The sequence below is a fragment of the Leguminivora glycinivorella genome, chromosome 11 (genome assembly GCF_023078275.1).
Source record: "Leguminivora glycinivorella isolate SPB_JAAS2020 chromosome 11, LegGlyc_1.1, whole genome shotgun sequence".
NCBI lineage: Eukaryota > Metazoa > Arthropoda > Insecta > Lepidoptera > Tortricidae > Leguminivora > Leguminivora glycinivorella.
Window position 1 is genome coordinate 12,842,113 of NC_062981.1, and position 18,499 is coordinate 12,860,611.

The 18,499-nt window shown below is 37.6% G+C and overlaps 1 protein-coding gene across 23 annotated transcripts in view; it reads right to left on the reverse strand.

The window, feature by feature from the left end:
• The window catches only part of LOC125231267 (zinc finger protein ZFP2-like), a 45,491-nt gene extending 27,679 nt beyond the window's left edge, over positions 1-17,812 (reverse strand). For 3 of the 23 annotated variants that reach the window (XM_048136671.1, XM_048136670.1, XM_048136682.1), the window contains exons 1-3: positions 17,152-17,516; positions 14,642-14,813; positions 13,776-13,989 (exon numbers count right to left, since the gene is read on the reverse strand). In XM_048136671.1, the coding sequence (XP_047992628.1) occupies positions 13,776-13,989; positions 14,642-14,676 (249 nt within the window). In that variant the 5' untranslated portion in view covers positions 14,677-14,813; positions 17,152-17,516. Of the gene's footprint in view, positions 1-13,775; positions 13,990-14,641; positions 14,814-17,151; positions 17,520-17,592 lie in introns of those variants that run through there. The other 20 variants (XM_048136676.1, XM_048136677.1, XM_048136684.1 and 17 more) reach the window with 13 other exon arrangements.
• Between the last annotated feature and the right edge of the window lie 687 nt (positions 17,813-18,499).

Sequence of the window (18,499 nt, forward strand, 5' to 3'; positions counted from 1 at the left end):
TAAGATAATTTTCTGCATTATTTCTATATTATTATATTAATTTAATTTATCAAAATGTACTGGAGTAACAATTAAAAATCTCATAAAATGGGTTATTTTTAGCTATCTGGCAACCCGTGCACAGATTATGCAGAAAAGTGCATACATGTGTGGATGCAAGTATTTTTGCACCAATTGAGGATTTGAAACAAAATAAAATTAAAGAAATTTCGATTTTAGATTTATAAAAAAATATTAATTACGACCAGGAAAAAGTACTACGTTACAATACCTCCCTCCCCGATTTAAAGGTTCAACGTAGGTGAACCGCCCGCTGTCCCCAGCGGCTTTCATCACATTGAACTGTGAGGAACCAAGGCAACAAACAACCCTAAGGCAAGAAAACTAAACTATAATACTAAAAGAAACAGTATCCCAGAAGGACAATGAAAAAAAACAAAACGAGGCTTCGAGATTTTATTTCAAAAAGAAATGTCTACACAAACCATCAAAGCTTCCTAACTTTGAAACAATTCTACCATTTTCATCAACTTGCCTGAAAGGCCATATCCACAAAACTCAAAACTAAAAAAATCTCGAACCCACGTAAACAATAACGGCAGGTAAAAAAAACTATGAGGCCAACCGCGCAACACATAGAAAAAACCTCCGTAATACCTAACAACCAGTGAACGAACTGTTGGCGTTCTCAGCACAACGCGATGTAGCACCTTGTGCTAAGAAAGCCAATATCCAACGCCAGGACCGCTGATCAGCATTCCTTAAAATATACTCTGCTTGTCCGGGCAAAATGAAAATGTCTAGTCCATAAACTATGGGCCGACTCCGAAATCCAAAAAATCTAAAGTTCAAAAACAAACAAAATCGTCAAAATCTAAGTTTTAGTCCCTCTTAGTTAAAACTCCTAAATATTCCAAAACCGTGTCCCCGACTAACTTGTCGGAGGAAACGAAACATCCAAAATCATGTTGCACCACACCCACAAAACATGGTATACCGTAAACAAAACAAGGCGTGGCAACATGCGAAATAGTACCTAAACTAAAACGTTAGGTATTTAGCCTAACGACGCGTTACCTACAAGATACGCTAACAAAATACAAAAAAAACGTACTATTTCTGTGTTTGTCCGGTATGGTAGTACCTGACAAAATTTTTTCAACAAATGTTGCTATTTGGTCATATTAAAGACGGCTCTGACCTTGAGGTTGAGAGGCACAGTAGCTGGTGAGTGGTTTGTCGTCCTTGGCGGCACGACGACAGGTACTAGACGAGGGATCGTGCGTCCAAGGATAACTCTTCCAAACTCTTAACCAAACTATAAGTACCTACAGCCCAATTCGATTTAAGACTGAGCGCAGTATCGATCGCGCCTAACATACTTCACGCATTCATAATACCTAACATACATCACACAATGCAAACATTGTAACGAAGCAGTTTTTCTGTTCGCCACGTTCCGAACAAAATTCGTGAATTAAATATTTACCGAATATTTAACACTACTAACGATTTCAACCGCATATGTTATGTTACGAGAGCTAGGTGATAGCAGTTGTCAACCCTGGCGGCAAAGCGACAAGCCCTACAGGCTCGAGGCTTTGCGTCCAGAGATGACTTCCACCTCAAAACCTGACTCCCGTTAATACCTACTTAAAGTCTTTAATATGCCACGACCCGATTGGTTGACCGTCCAACCTTTCGAGCTCATAAACTAATGGGGACAAAACCTTCTTAACTCTGCACGGTTCATACTTAGGTGCGAGCTTCGACATAAAAAACTTAGAAGCGTCACTTTGCGTGTACGTACGCTTCTGAACAATATCCCCAACCGAAAATCTCGCCTCTCGGCGTCTCATATTATAATACTTGGCATTTGTTTCATGTGCTTGCAACATACGTACCCTAACCTGTTCAAAAATATCTTTCAAACAACCAAATTCGCCCGCATACTCTTCTCTAGGGATACCTACACCATATTGTTTATCGGTATCTTTATAAAAGGAGCCGTTAATGACCGGTTCCCTAGCGTGCACTAAAAAGAAAGGAGAATACCCGGTGGTTTCGCTGACTGCACTGTTTATGGCAAACCTAATCTGGTGCAGTTTTTCGTCCCATGTACGGTGATTTTCCTTTATGTAAGATGCTACGGCGGTCATTACAATTTTGTTATAACGTTCCACCAAATTCACGTGCGGTGAATAGCGCGGACTGTAAAAAATGTTAGGTACGTTGTAGCGTTTCAATAACTGCTTAAACTCTGATCCCGTGAATTGCGCTCCGTTGTCCGAAATCACGGTTTCAGGTACGCCATGTTCCAAAATGACATGGTTTTCAAAATGCTTCGCCACCAAAGCGCTAGTAGCGCGGCGAAGTGGAAACAGCAGTGTATGTTTCGAAAAGCAACATGTAACAACCAATAAAAATGTATAACCTGCCCGAGAGCGCGGAAGCGGACCGACGAGGTCGATACTAACTACCAACCATGGTCGATGACATACCTTTGGTTGTCCCATGAGGCCTGCAGTCGGTTTCTGCGAGTGCTTGTACGCTGCACAGACATCGCAAGCCTTTACGAACTCGACTACATCCTTGTACATACCGGGCCAAAAGTATGTCAACGCCAACCGGCGATGAGTTTTAAAAACACCTAAATGAGCTGCAGTTGCTTCGCAATGGTTTTGCTGCAAAACTCTCTTTCGATCACTCTTCTTCACCACTTCTTTCCAATCAAACTCTCGCAACAAATTATACTTGGCCTTCGAAAGTCTAAAAAGTTTCCCGTCTTTTAAACAAAAATTCGGAAAATTCGCGGGAAATGACCTACAGCCATTTACAATCTTGTCATACCATTCGTCTGGCTCAGCGTCATCATTCGTAACATTTATAGCGTCAACTTTCATAAGTCTCGAAAGTGCGTCAGGCACAACGTTAAGCGATCCCTTTCTGTGCTCAATCTCAAAATCGAATTGAGACAGTCTGCAACCCCAACGAGCTAACCTCCCTGACGGGTTTTCAAGGTTCATGAACCATTTGAGTGACGCGTGATCAGTGATCACTTTAAATTTACGCGAGCCTAAATATGCCTGAAATTTCTCCACTGAAAATAAAACCGCGAGAGCCTCCTTTCTGTGGCGCTGTAATTTCGCTCACATTTATTTAAGGCGCGGCTAACGTATGCAACAGGATGCTCAACACCGTCGATGGTCTGAGAAAGCATTCCGCCAATCCCGTAGGACGACGCATCACAATGTACTGTAAATTGTTTATTAAAATCCGGTACCGCCAAAATGGGTGCCGTAACTAAAGCGTTTTTTAAAGTTTTGAATGCTTCCTCTGCTTCTACAGACCATTCGAAAGGTGGCGCTTTCTTGCCCTGTGACGTAAGTTTATTCAGAGGAGCGGCTATCGATGCAAAATTTCGGATAAACCGTCGATACCATGAGCACGTTCCTAAGAATGCCCTTACGTCACGCGCGCTCGTTGGTGTGGGGAAGTTGAGAACGGCAGAGATCTTGTCAGGATCAGTACGCAACCCGAACTCGTCTACGACGTAACCGAGGTATTTTATAGACTGCCTGAAGAACTTAGACTTCTCAAAGTTGATGGTTAAGTTCGCCTTTTCCAACTTCGCCAACACACGATTGAGCAACCGTATGTGCGTCTGAAAATCTGATGAACAAATAACGATGTCATCGATGTAACAAAAAACTAAACCGTTTTCGATGTCGCTCGTTATATTATGGTCAATAAGGCTGTCCATTAGCCTCTGCTGACGCGCAGGCGCTCCACAGAGGCCAAAGGGCATGACCTTGAACATAAACATACCACGACCGGGAACGCAAAAACTGGTTTTCTCCTGTGAGGCCTTAGCTAACGGGATTTGCCAGAATGAGGAACTTAAATCGATCGTGGTCAGGTATTTCGCTTCCTTCAAACTGTCCAAAATCTGGGGAATGTACGGAATGGAATACGAATCTCCCTTTGTGATCGAATTTAACTTCCTGCAATCTAAACGAAATCGCCAATCACCGTTAGATTTTTTAACTAAAAGAGCCGGATTATTCCACGGACTCTCACAGGGCGTAACTACGTCCAACTTCAACATACGGTCTAACTCGGAGGCTAAAGCAGCGCGTTTTTCCGGAGACAAAGGATATTGTTTCGTTTTGATGGGCATGGCGTCGCCAGTGTCAATGGTGTGCTCCATTAAGCTGGTTCTGCCAAGCCCCTTCTCCTCGAACGAAATGTTTTTAAATTTGCCTACAACGGTATCCGCGAGTTCCCTCTCGGCCGCAGTTAAGTGTTCGTAAGACCGGATCGTGTTTACTTGTTCCGCACTTAAACCGTTACACATAAAATAATTTTCAGGTGGAGTCATACGTTTCGCATTTTTTAAAACGTCAGGCAATAAATCGAATGCTTTCCAAAAATCTACCCCCAAAACAACATGATTAACAATAGAGGGTACAACTACAAATTTAATAACCTTGGTAGCATTCAAAAAAGTAACCGGAACAAAAATATGCCCGATTGTCTCACAATCGACTCCATTCGCAACACTACACGACTTGGAGTGTGCCTCTTGAAGTACAAAACCGAATTTCAAAAAGTCCAAATGTGCATTGTTACCTAAAACCGACAATGCTGAGCCGCTATCGGCTAAACCGTAAACCTCAAAATTATTTACACCTATTTTTAAATATGGCCTGATATCATTTTTATTTGGTGTAAACTGAATCGTAGCAATCGAACTTAAATTATTGTTTTGTGCAATCGATTCTAAATTTAATCGATTCACTTGGCCATTTAACTTGCTGCGATTCTGCCTTAGGCGTTTTTTGACTGTTGTGGTATCGGTTTCTGAACGTTACCCTTTTGACAACAAATGTCACACTTTGACCGCACAGTGTCAGGCTTGCCACAACCGTAACATTTAAACGAACCATTTTTAGGCCTTTGTTTACAAAGCCTGAAATTGTGATTAGTTTTGTTGCATTTATAACATACCGGCCGCTGTGGCTTTGAAATATTAAAGTCATTAGTTTTACAATGTTGTTTCCTCTGTGGCAAAGTGTTACACTGTGGCACCGAACCGTCAGACTTTCTCGCGAAGCTTGAGTTTTGTTTTTCAGCAATAGCATTAACTTGTTGATGTTTGGAACTGGAGGCCTTATACACATGATCGCGACAAAGTGTATGTTCACTAACCTTCGGCGGTTCTACAAATAACTTCGCCCTTTGCTGTGAAAACTCAACCTTTCGACAATAAGTCTTCAGTTCGGCGACGGAATGAATGTCTACCAATGCTAACTGCTGTGTAAAATGTGGTCGAATGTTGTGCAACAAGATGTCAAGCTTCGCTTCCTCCGGTAAGTCTGACTTTAATCTAGCAAACATTCCTGACATTACTGCAAAATACAAATGAATGGGCTCGTTCTCGCCCTGTGTCCTAGCCTGAATTTCCTGTTTCAACCTAAAATCATAATCGCCAGGGACAAACTCATCTAACAAGAGTGACTTTAACTCTTGCCAGCTTGAAACCGAACTCTTAATACCACGGAACCATAATAAAGCACCATCAATAAACAAGTGAGGCGCGGCCTTAAATAATTTGGAATCTGACACACCATTTGCCTCCTTCAATTCTTCAACACGCTCCAAAAATGAGCGCGGGTCTGTCAATCCATTAAACTTGACTTGCCATTTAGAAATGTTCAAGTCACTTGAGCATTGTACACGCATCTCTCTAAAACTATCTATTGGCATTTCAGAACTACCGGCCGAAGCTGAAGCACTTGGGTTCGAACCCTCAGCGACACCAACTGGTGCTGCAGTTCCCACAAGTGGACCTTCAATTTCCGCCAGCAGACTCTCCAACCTGGACTGCAAACTGCACTTCGTAAGCAACAGTGCCTGGTCATCCTCTTCGGGCTGGATCCTAGCGAGACGATGATAAATATGGTACCCTAATGCCTTCGCTCGGCTCAAGGCATACCTCTCCTTGGACTCACTATACTTCGCGACAAGGGACGACAAATCATCAATCTTCCTAGCCACAATATCTAATTCCGTGTCAGGCTCTAGTGAAGTTTCCAAAATGTCTTCGCTTGGAGCCTCAACAACAAGAGCCCGAAGCTGTTTCCTCAGAGCATCAACTGTACTGGCGGGAGTTTCGGAACGAATTTTCACCTCATAAGTCAGCTCATCTTTCAACAATGCGTGAAACTGAATATTTCTCTCCATTTTGCTAAATATGAATCTAATTCTTGAGAATACTGGTATTACAATGCTCTATTATGTAAAAGTGTGTACTTTAAACTATAAATTTTCTTTTAAAAAATTCAAACCTTGTTTTATTTTGAGTTACCTTTTAAAACAGTCAGCTGACTGACAAAATCTAATATTCTTTCTAAACTTGCCAAAGTCCAAACACAAAACAAAAAAAAATATGTGTCCTAAACAGTCTTAGAGTTACAAGCCACAAAAAAAAACAAAAACCAAATGCTTGCTGGCTCTAAGCTAAATATAAAATCTAGTAACACAATGATAAAGCTCTGGCAAATTTGAAAGTCAGTGCAACTACTTTTAATCAAAACCCTGGTAAACTTTTGCTTACAAGTGCAGGCAACTTTTAGTTTTCCAAAAAATATTGTAAAACGTTCAAAATAATAATAAAAGTTTCAAGGCGACACAAATTATAGAAAATGCACACAAAATTATTCAAATTTCCAACTATGGAAGAAGTGTTCAACTTTCTTTGACACTTGTATAACCTTAAAAATGGTTACATAATCACTAAACTTTCTCCTTTCTAAATATATAAAAAAAATTGTGCAGGAAATCAACAGAAATGCATTTAAATAATAGCACAAAAGGAATATTTCATAGTCTAAGAGCAAGCAGCAAAAACAAAAGGTGAGTCATACAAAAAAATTTCTAAATATTTCTCTGGTACCAAAATTCCCCAAAATTCCTTCAGCAAGCTTTTAAATTCAAAACTTTGGGCGCCAATTATCTCAGGGTGCCTTACTGTTAAATAAACTTAAAGCTCCGGCTGTACAAAATTAAGGACACAAGTGATAATAATAGAAAAAAATACTAAAACTGAAAATAATAAAAAACGGTGTCGAAATAAGCTTGCAAAGGGAAGTATATGGTGGAGATAAATAATTTAAGATTTGTTTATATTTTATAACATTTATTTATATGGAAAATTCTTGCCAAAATGTGTTTGTTCAGTTGGTTCTTAATTTAGTTACTTACTGCGCTAACCGTGTGAAAACTGACCTATAATTCTCTTGTTCGACACCAATGAAATGTACAGAGCTCAGCGGGAAGCTAGGTCGCTTAAAAGGGTTCTAAGTAAATTTTCACACAAGTTATCTTAATTTTTAACTAGAAATTATACTACTAAAATACCTAGGTACCAGTTCTCAAAAATATTTGCTTGCTCTAAATTACTGACTCTATGAATTTAATCTAACTAAATTTCAGCTGACGCAGATGCCCTGACCATTAGAAGGATAAATTGGACCGACCTCTAAGATGGTGAACCTTCGGGAAAGCTGTGGAAGGTGGCACGGGACCTCCCGGGGAATGTTGGCAGCACTGCGGAGACTTTTCAACCCGGAACGCGTGCCACGTGGACACCGAGACAAATGCGGCAGAGGCAGGCCGTCTTCCAGCGAACAGGACACAGAACTTGCGCCGTCACAAGGATTTCCAGAGTTAATAATATATATATCTATAAATATAATCCCGGCTCCTGAAAGCGACATAAAAATACATTAGTCTAATGCTCTCAAGACCAGCATGACAAGATAGAAGACAATCTAATAAATTAGCTCACCGCTAAAGGTCAAAGAAATTTCCTAGCGGAGCGCTCCCAATCCCACAGCAGAAGACAGATCATCCCTGTGAATAACCAAGCACATGGTTAGGAACAAACCCACAACGTTTTACGCCATTATGGAGTTGATCAGAACAATTCAGATACTTACTCAATCCGAGGATTATTGCAGGCCTTCTGCTTCCACCGTTTTGACCACCATACGGTATGGTCTTGTGGAGAAAGTGCGTGTGCACCCAAAAGGGTCAAAAAAGGAAATGGACCACCCAAGATCATTAACCTATTTGCATATGGAGCAATCAAGGACATAGGGTGACAAACCCAGGAAGACATAATATATCGAATTAATATATTATATTTATTTGAGACTCCATCAGAGTCATGAAAGATTTACTATGATGTACATAGCAAGATTGTCACTCCAGACAGGCCTCTTATTTAGAGTATTAATATTATAGTATTTTGTTATGTATTTAAGATAATTTTCTGCATTATTTCTATATTATTATATTAATTTAATTTATCAAAATGTACTGGAGTAACAATTAAAAATCTCATAAAATGGGTTATTTTTAGCTATCTGGCAACCCGTGCACAGATTATGCAGAAAAGTGCATACATGTGTGGATGCAAGTATTTTTGCACCAATTGAGGATTTGAAACAAAATAAAATTAAAGAAATTTCGATTTTAGATTTATAAAAAAATATTAATTACGACCAGGAAAAAGTACTACGTTACAATATGACAGACAAGCGGACGTGAATTTTAAGTTCCGCCAGGATCGACACATTGGTGCGGCGCGCCGTCCATGGGATAGCCAACATCTTACGCCAACACCACATCTCAAATGCATCGATTCTGCTCCGAGTACTCGCCTTCAGAGTCCAGGTTTCTGAACCATACAGGAATATAGAGAAGACCAGGGTACGCATTAGCTTGGTTTTCGTTGCTTTACTGATTCCTCTGTTCCTCCAGATCTTCTCTAACCGCTTAACCGCAGATTTTGCGATCTGTGCTCTTCTTATCACCTCACGTTCACAATCGCCATCCGCAGTTATTAGTGAACCGAGGTAGATGAACTCCTGTACGGTATCTATATCCGACAGCTCTCCAGTTCGGACTACAGAGCCTGTCCTCTGCACAAACATTAGTTTGGTCTTGGATCTATTAATATGGAGACCGTATTCCGCGCTCACTACTTGTACCCTTTGCAGAAGCTCAGCAAGTTCCGATTCGTTTGTGCCTATAATGGTAGTGTCATCTGCAAAGCGTAGATTGTTGATGAGCAGCCCGCCTACACGTATGCCTCCATTCCAGTCCTCCAAGACCCTCCTCATGATGTGTTCGCCTATAAGATTAAACAGCTGTGGCGAGAGAATGCACCCCTGTCTGACTCCACGTTTGGTCTGAAAGCGGTCTGATTCGGTGTTGTCAATTCGCACCCTGGAACTACCATCAAGATACAGGTTCTGTACGAGGAAGATTAGGTGGTCCGGTATACCCATATCTCTCATCACTTCGAACATCTTTACCCAGCTGATGCAATCAAATGCTTTGGCGTAGTCTATAAAGCATAGAGCCATCGGCACATTGAACTCCCTGGCTTTTTCAATCAGCTGCCTCAAGTTCAAGATCTGCTCTCTTGTGCCTCTACTAGGGCTCTGGATACACGTGATTCACGCCGAACCGTAGCTACGTGACCTTAACACCGGCGGTACTAAGATCACGAATTTCACGAACACGGCAAGGTACGTGCCTCGTACGTACGTACTTGCCTTAGCGCCCGGATTCACGTGACACGCCGCGGTCCGTGACACGCCGCCGCCCGAACCTATGTTCGTGTGCAGAGCTTCGAGTGGCGGTTCCGTTGGGTACTTATCGTACGTTTTGTAGATTCAACACGCCCGGGAGAAAACCAAATCATGACTACTATGAATTATCACTTAATACCTATACTTAATACTGGACGAAAGTTTTTTTACATATGAATTAAACTTATATTTATGTTTTGCTTCGATTTTTATACAATACATATAACTAGCGGCCCTCCCCGGCTACGCACGGGGATTATCATAAAAATTGTTATAATAAGTTATCCGTAAAAGATAGATATATGCCATCGCGGACTTTTTTGTAGACCTATTAGAGAGACACAATTTTCCAATACATTATTTTGATATAGCTCAAACGGTTTTGGCAGCGTTTTCGATTAAAGCTCTCAGCCAGCGGGATTTTGTCCAACTCGATTAGAAAATATCGCCATATTTTAACCAATTCAAACAAAACTTTAACAAATTATAAATCTAAACTTTTCTCAAGGATTACTTTATTCATAAATGAAAACCGCATGAAAACCCGTTCTTGTTCTTGACTTTATCACAAACACACAGACAGACGCAGCAGGGGACTTTGTTTTATAAGAGAAGATCAAGTGATTTATGGCGTTATTCGCTGTGTTACGTTACGGCCTAATATTGACATGTGCCGTCAGAATCCTCAAATACTCGACACTAACTTAAAACTGTATGTGGTGACAGTTTAGTATAGTATGGAGTAAATATTGTCCCAGAGCTGTAAGAAGTGTAAGAACCTCTTTTTCACACATGACAGCGTCCACAAAACGTAAAATCGTGTAATAATGGTTAAAAAAATCAAGTACTTAAAAACAATATTTCGCTTACTTTAAACATAATCTAAAACATGTTACATTTTTGCGGATCTTCGTTAGTAAGTATTTTACGATATTCATTTATAACGCAAGATTTACTTATTATGTCATTTATCATTCATTTTAATTTTTAAACTAGTGCTGTGGCAGAGTGTAATTACGATTCAAATGACATTTCAGTAAGTTGATAGAAATCGTTTATTTGTTTGCCTAATCGATTCAACCAATTTGAAATTAATCGTTAGATTTGGCAAACGATACGTCTTAGCCACATCGCAATATACATCAAAACAAATGTGTCAAAAATGTGAACTTACGGATCCGGGACAATAGTTCTAATGAAATTCAGCAACACGACGCTTAGCCATATATTTCTGGTGAAGCATTATTATGTTATTCTTAAGGTTTTCACATTTATTCTTTCATTTATTATGTATGAAAATGAAAAAGATTTTTATAAAAAGTGATTTACCTACCAAGTGGCTTTAATTAATTAATATTTAAGCTTGCTACTAGGTAAGAATATAACATAATCTTAAATGTAAACAAGGCAAACAGCAGTGTAGATGAACAAAAGATCAAGTTCTGTGAATCTTTGAGACGTACTATGATGACTATTTTACTCCAGGTAAAAAAAAATATGCACACATGTGCGCGGGGCCACGGTTAAGACAAAAAAAAAACAGCTGCAGTTCTTATCAGTTACGGTACATTAAATAATACTTTTAGATAGTATATTCCTTTAAAGCACAGTATTGTTTGACGAACGAGCTCAGCTATCTTACTGTGGTGGTATTTTGTAAATAATAAGTGCAGTTCCACCACGTGGTAATAAAGACAGTAAGATTTACGAGCAGCCTTTTGTACGTGAAGCTGAGTGAAGTGAGCGATGTGTTATTTTTACATTTTGCGATTTTTTTATTTAATCTGGATGGGGCAGATTAGAATTTTAGTTTATTTCAATTAGTCACTTGTAAGATCCCAGTTGACCAACACTTGAAGGCCTTGACACTTTACTTTAGCGGTGAATTTAAAAGTTATTGTCGTTGTTGTTTTGTTCAGTTTTTGTATTGTTACTGTTAATGTTTGAAACTCTTAACAACGAAGAGAAGTTTGGTGTGGAGATATGCCACGAGAGTCGGAGATTCAGCTTTATGTAGTCTCTGCAAGGATCGGACAAACAATGAGTTTCCGTGTCGTCATGGTACTACAGGATCTATCGCGAGGCATTTGACGTCAGTTCATTTGAAATCTGCTGTTACTGTTACGACATCAAACGAGTAAGTTAATTTTTTAAATAGGTGTAATCCATAATAAGTAAATGAAAGCAGCAGAGGTCTAAGTTTAAATACCATGAAAAAATAATTTTAAAGTTATTGCATGTAAATATAACGAAGCTCACTTTATTAAGCAATGCTTTATTAAGCAATCAGTAATAAATGGCTTAGTTATTATATTAATTATTATTTTTGAAACAATTTGAAACAGTTTGAAACAATAAAATGAGAATCCTGCGCCTTGAACACTCTTAAAGTAGACTTTTTTTACGACAATCAATCTTATTACTATATACCTAACGTAATTACCTAATTAAATGGTGGCTATAACAGTTAAGTTGGCGTAAAATGTATAACATAATTATTAACTAGGTATGTGATAAAATTACGTTTCCGTGGATGTCATCCCATCGTCACATTCTTAATTTTTATACTAAATTGACAAATTTCATATTCCGTTTATCAATAATTGAATGGTACCGTGTATCTTCCTATTTCCTTATCTACCTATTAAATCTTATTAATCAGAGGGTAACTAGAGAGTTTTTGTCAATGAACACTGCAGACACATAATAAGCAGATTCAAAGGTATCACGGTGCACGGTTAAGCCCATATTACCATGTTAACGCATGGTATTTTTCAACCACAACCACTCAACAGATAAGCTTAACAAAGGATAAGGTATAGTCATGGTATAGTGCCTTAACATAAAAGTAATATTTTAGTGAAAGTATAAGCATTTTCTGAATTTGAACTCGAAGCGTCGGTTGTAGCGTAGAGACAATGCTAACAGTGGTTATTCAATAATAAGTTGAATTTAGAATTACAACTGTTGAATACTTTTGGATAGAGTAAAAAACTCAAATGACGGGAAGGAAACTTTATCTGAAACGGTTACCAAATCTAGCAGTTACGCTTACAAAAGGTTACCTACCCATATCGTTGGTATTTTAATAACCACTTCTAAATTAAGCCTATCGGAAACCCGGGATCGTTTATTCGGTTATATTTATTTATTAATTACATATTAATATTTGAAGAACTGCAGTATTGAATATAAATTTTAATTCAAAAGTAATTAAGATATAACCTCTCGATACCTACATTTTTATTCATAACTTATAGAGACTGCATCCGATCTTATCTTCTCTCATGAAACGCCGCTGGCGGACCGGGCGTGTCACGTGAATTCGTACGTACGTACGTACGGATCTACGTACGTACGTACGCTAATTTCACGTGATTTATTTTCACGTGACGAACGAACCAGAAATCCGTTGCCGTGTATCACGGCAACGTGCGTACGGCTACGTGTTCACGATACACGGTCACGACCGAGAGCCCTAGCCTCTACCTCTTACAAAACCTGCCTGCTCAATTGCAATCTGCCCGCCGATGAACCTTTCCAGTCGTCTATTGAGGATATGCAGTATAACCTTACTCGCATGTGATGTGACAGAAATGGTACGATAGTTCTCGCATTTTCTGGTGGTTTTGAAAAATGTAACATTGTTAAAAAACTTATCTTTTGAATTGTGTTTGTTACTGTTTTTCTACAAAATTTTATGTTTTTTAGTACATTTTTCCTTATCTAAAGTAGTATTCATAAATAACGCAACAAAAAAATTAAATGCCTTCCATACAAAATGGATATATATCAAAGTTGATATATATCCGATATATATCATAAATATCCGATGTTTTGATATTTATTATAAATATCGGATATTTTCGAACCCTGATAAATATGTAAATGAAAGGGTACTAACCTCACTAACCTCGTCATCTTGCTGTAAGTCTTGCTTGTGTTGTTGGTCCATCAGATCCTGCTGATGCTGTACTTGCTGTTGTACTATGAGGCTGTCCTTGCGAGTCTCCAGGTTATTGATTCATGATAATGCTAGATTGTAATTCACAGTACTCACAGTGGACATGGGATTTGAGGCCAAGAATAAACAAATGAAAGGGTACTAACCTCACTAACTTCGTCGTCTTGCTGTAAATCTTGCTGGTGTTGTTGGTCCATCAGATCCTGCTGATGTTGTACTTGCTGTTGTACTATGAGGCTATCCTTGGAGTCTTCGGGATGGTGCTGGTTCATGTTGATGATGGCATGGGAGTCGGAGCGGATGATCGTGGGCGGGCCGGAGTGGACGTGGGCGTGTGATGTGTAGAAGCTGGGGAACAAGCTGATTTATGTTTATATTTCTTCATTCAATGAAGCATTACATTACACTGGACTGCCAGTTATTTAAATAGGGTACTGGTTAAAATTTTATTGATTTCGTATTAGATTCCATGACTTTAGTTAAAAAGAGGCTACTTAGCAATTTTACAAAACTAACAGGAGTACTAGAGTGTTTACATAAAAAAAATAAACAACATTCTGGAAGAATGCTCAAATGGTTCAATGATTTAAACAAATCGCAAAGGTTCAGATCATCAAGTGGGCTGATCTTGAAAGAATGTTGAAATAATGAAAGCACCTAGAAACACAATGAAATTGCCCTTGCTGGTGTAAAAGACCAGCTTGATCAGTCCTGATCCAGTTTTCGAACACATCCATGTACTAGCAGAGACCACCAAGACCTGAACATGGAGGGTTTGTATCAGAGGCCTATGCCATTACAAGGCAGATATTATTGTTAGTGATGTTAACTAATTTGATATAGTGGCAGAGAATACCTAATCTGAACATGGAAACATTTGCCATTACAAGAGGTCAGTGTTCAAAGTTTCAAACATGTGTTGGAGAATGCCAAGACCTGACCACGGAGGTTGTCTTGGAGAAGTTTGCCATTACAGGAGACAGTAGTACATATAATTGTGATGTGGACTAACCTCATGGGCTCCGCCTTGATCTGCTGTTCGAACATGGATATAGTGGCGAGGAGGTCGCCGGGGGGCGGCACGGGCACGCCCACGCCCCGTGCCACGCCCCCGACGCCCACGCCCCAGTGTGCCGGGAAACTAATGGTGCCGTCGGTGCACCCCCATTCTTAACTGCTGCCACCTGAAGAAGAAATTACAGGTTTATGGAAGATTTCTCAAAAACCTTGTCCTGCTTATTGAAATGGATTCTTACAACTCTAATCAGGACTTATTGGAAGGGACAACCTGGATACATGCCCAGCTTCAATCAGATTTAAGCTGTATTATTAGTTTCAGATTAGAAAGGAAGGCATCATCATCCACATGGAAGTAAGTAAAACATATTTTTAATTATTACTAACTAATTCTGTAAATACAAGGCACTTGAACTCTATACAGCCAACCATGAAACAGTGTACTGGACGTACGCAATCAGCTGATTTAAAATGTTACTCTGTAAAATTTGTATCAACAGATCTGATTGGTCCGGTGATCCGAGTAAGCTCAGAATACTATGGTCTGTTTCTCCAAAGTTTAGATATTTTTTCCACAGAAATCTCACCAGGCTACTACAAATTTTAACAACATGGTTTTATTGGTAGCTTTGTCACAGCTGTTACCTAACAGCATATTTTTCTAAAATTTGTAATGAACTCAACCCAATATCAAAACAATAATTTGATACTAACCAGTTTTTTCTGCTGAATTTGTAATTTCAGTATAAAATTATATAGTATTTCTTATTTTTTACTTGTGTTTAAGTTATTATTTTTTCAATTTTCAATTTATTTATTCATAACAAGTTACATGTCAATACAATCATATTTACAAAATTACAACTATGTCCATCTTATTAACTATAGGTATAACAATTTCATAATAATCATATTTAAGTTTTTTTTTGCAAAAACTTCATTTTTGGAACAAACTTTTATCGCCGACTGTACCTTTCTTTCAACAGTCATCTACTGATTTCCGACACATTTCTAAAAACCCCTTTCTCGATGGGGATACGACGTTTCATAACAGAGTTCCTATTCCTATGACCACCTTTCTGCTCCATCATCAGATCAGCTCCATGATACCATAATATTGCATTGTCATGTGATTTACATATGTATGGAAAATTTCAGATCAATGAGAAACCGGGAAGTGGGTCAAATTTAGCTTCTATGTTTTGACCCAAAGTAACATACTAACAAGGCAAGTTAAATAAAAGCTTGTAACAATTATTTTTATTCAAAAATTCTTCTATTGAATAGAAAGCTTCATATAATAAGTATTCACACATTATTATTATTGATAAAGTCTCGGACTAATGTACCACACACATTGTTGAGACTTTTTAAGTCTGTGTCTGTTAAGGAGGAGACTACTTCCATTTCGGTAGTTAGGGCCACGCATTTTAAATTGATCAAGATTTTTACGAACTACTTTCATAATTTCTAATATAGTATAGACTCGGAACAGTCATGATTTTTAAAGTCTGAAATATACTTGTGTTTATTGCTTAACTACAAAGTTCTAAAACACTGGACATATACACTAGACTCAATGCATTAAAATCAAACACTTATGTTATAAAATATAATCAGAAAATAAAAATAAAAAATATATAAAAATAACTGCTTTATTCAATCATATACACAAAGGGTACAGCATTTTTTTAAATAATATCATTTAATTTTGAACCATTATTTTAATAAATCCAACAACCCAATTATGCATGTAAATGGTTAATTATTTTTTATAATACCAAATAAATTATTCAATAAGTAACATTTCAATATAAATTTTAATTAATCTGATTGGAATACATTAGTAACATTTTCATTACTTTGTAAATTATAATCATTTTTCAAGTTCCTAGTTACCTATAGTATAAATAAGTAGGTATGACATAATATTAATTTTTGAAATTTTAATTTTTGAAAATAAAATATTTTAATTTTTGAAATTACTGGTAAATTATGTATTTTTATTTTGAACTGTGATTTATTTATTTTAATTGTACTGTTATTTTAATTGGACCATATGTTGTCTGAAATAAACGGATTTATTATTATTTATTATTATTATTATAATAATTATAGGTATTAAAACAAAACCTATTTATTAAATAACAAAAACAACATAAAATATGAGCGAAATAGTTAACATTGAGTAATAGACATTAAGGTTACATTAACCGAACAGTTCATGCAGAAGGGCCAATGACCAGTGAAGTTAAAGCTCTAAATACCTACTGTCGCAACCTATAGTCTAGACTTAGCTACGGCTATACATATACATTCACTTATAGGTATGTAAAACAGCAGCGTGTAGATGTACATATAATACAGTACACAACGTGCGCTTATCTAGTCCATATACATACATTAGTAAGTTAGAAATGTTTATGAAACAGTAAACAAAAACATTTGCTATAAAAGTAAGTGTATAAATTGTTTTTAGGCAAAAATTAAATGGCGGAAGCTCACCGACCGTCTGTCTCCACCCAGCCTCCCCCCCGGCCATCAATAAAATGGCCAATTCGTTATTGAATTTTGTCCCTAACTTTCAGGCCGAAGCTGCGCGATGCCGCCGGTTGTTATGCGACTTGTTAATTTCATACCGCTACTACTCAATGTAAACAATACAAGTTTATAACGCAATAATCCCTACTATTTTATAGAAAGTTATGTCACATCGTAATTTAAAGTATACTAAACACATTCAAGCGATTGTTAATAATCAGTAAACATAAACACCGCACACGAATAGAAGGTTCTTTATCGAAAATACATCGACCTTTCCTATAGCGAAGGGAATGAGATACAAATTTATTATTATTCCTTTTTTATGCAAAATGGTAAAGTCTCATTTGTGTCTATCTATAATTTTATTCATTATATATACGGCAAAAGTAAGATTCTACTCACATAAGTATAGAAACACCTATTTACCGTTGCGTGTATAGAAACACATAAATTACAGCACTAATTACACAATTTCGTTAAGATTGGCCATTCGAATTATGTTTTTCTTTAGACACCGATATAAAATGGCTGCTACCTCATTGTTCTGCGCGTTCGTTCGTGCGCATAGAAGCCGTGAACGCTTGGGGACGACTTCTCCGCCAATTAAAATTATGGCGCGAAATTTAAGGCGCCATTAAATTGATTTTAATGTCCATGTTATACGAACAAATTTATCCTCGAAAACCGGTAGCTCAACGTTACAGTTATGTAACAAAATAAATAAACTGTAACGAATACGATCAGAAATATTGAGAAATATAATTTGGGATTGCAATCAAGAACATCGTCAATCGTAGTTTTATGTCCATTGAAAGTTAATGTTATCTGACGATATTGATGCGGCCCGCCATTTATATGTTGGTCCAGTTGTCTTGCCGAGTTTGCGTGTATATGGCAAATAGGGCAATAAAACCTTAATGTTTTATGACTTAATGACCGTGATTGTTCCATTATTAGTTATATTTCTTATAGGACTTTATTACTGAATCAGCTACCTCTGCAATTTACCTAATATGACTAATATCACTGAAAAGGTGAGGTAGATATTTAACGATGGTAGTGTATTATCTATAGGAACAATAGGGTAGTCGTTAAAAAGGTGCCATGTCATAAATTCATAAAATTCTAATCGGATTCTAATATTTCTAACCCTCATTCTAATTGTGTGATTTATGATTTTCATAAAACAACAAATAGATTGTTACATTATAATACATAGGTACATCAGTTAGTAAATAAAATAATTCAATGTTGTATGACTTGTATGTATTTGGGTGAGTTTATTAAGTAGGTACCTACGACGTACCAG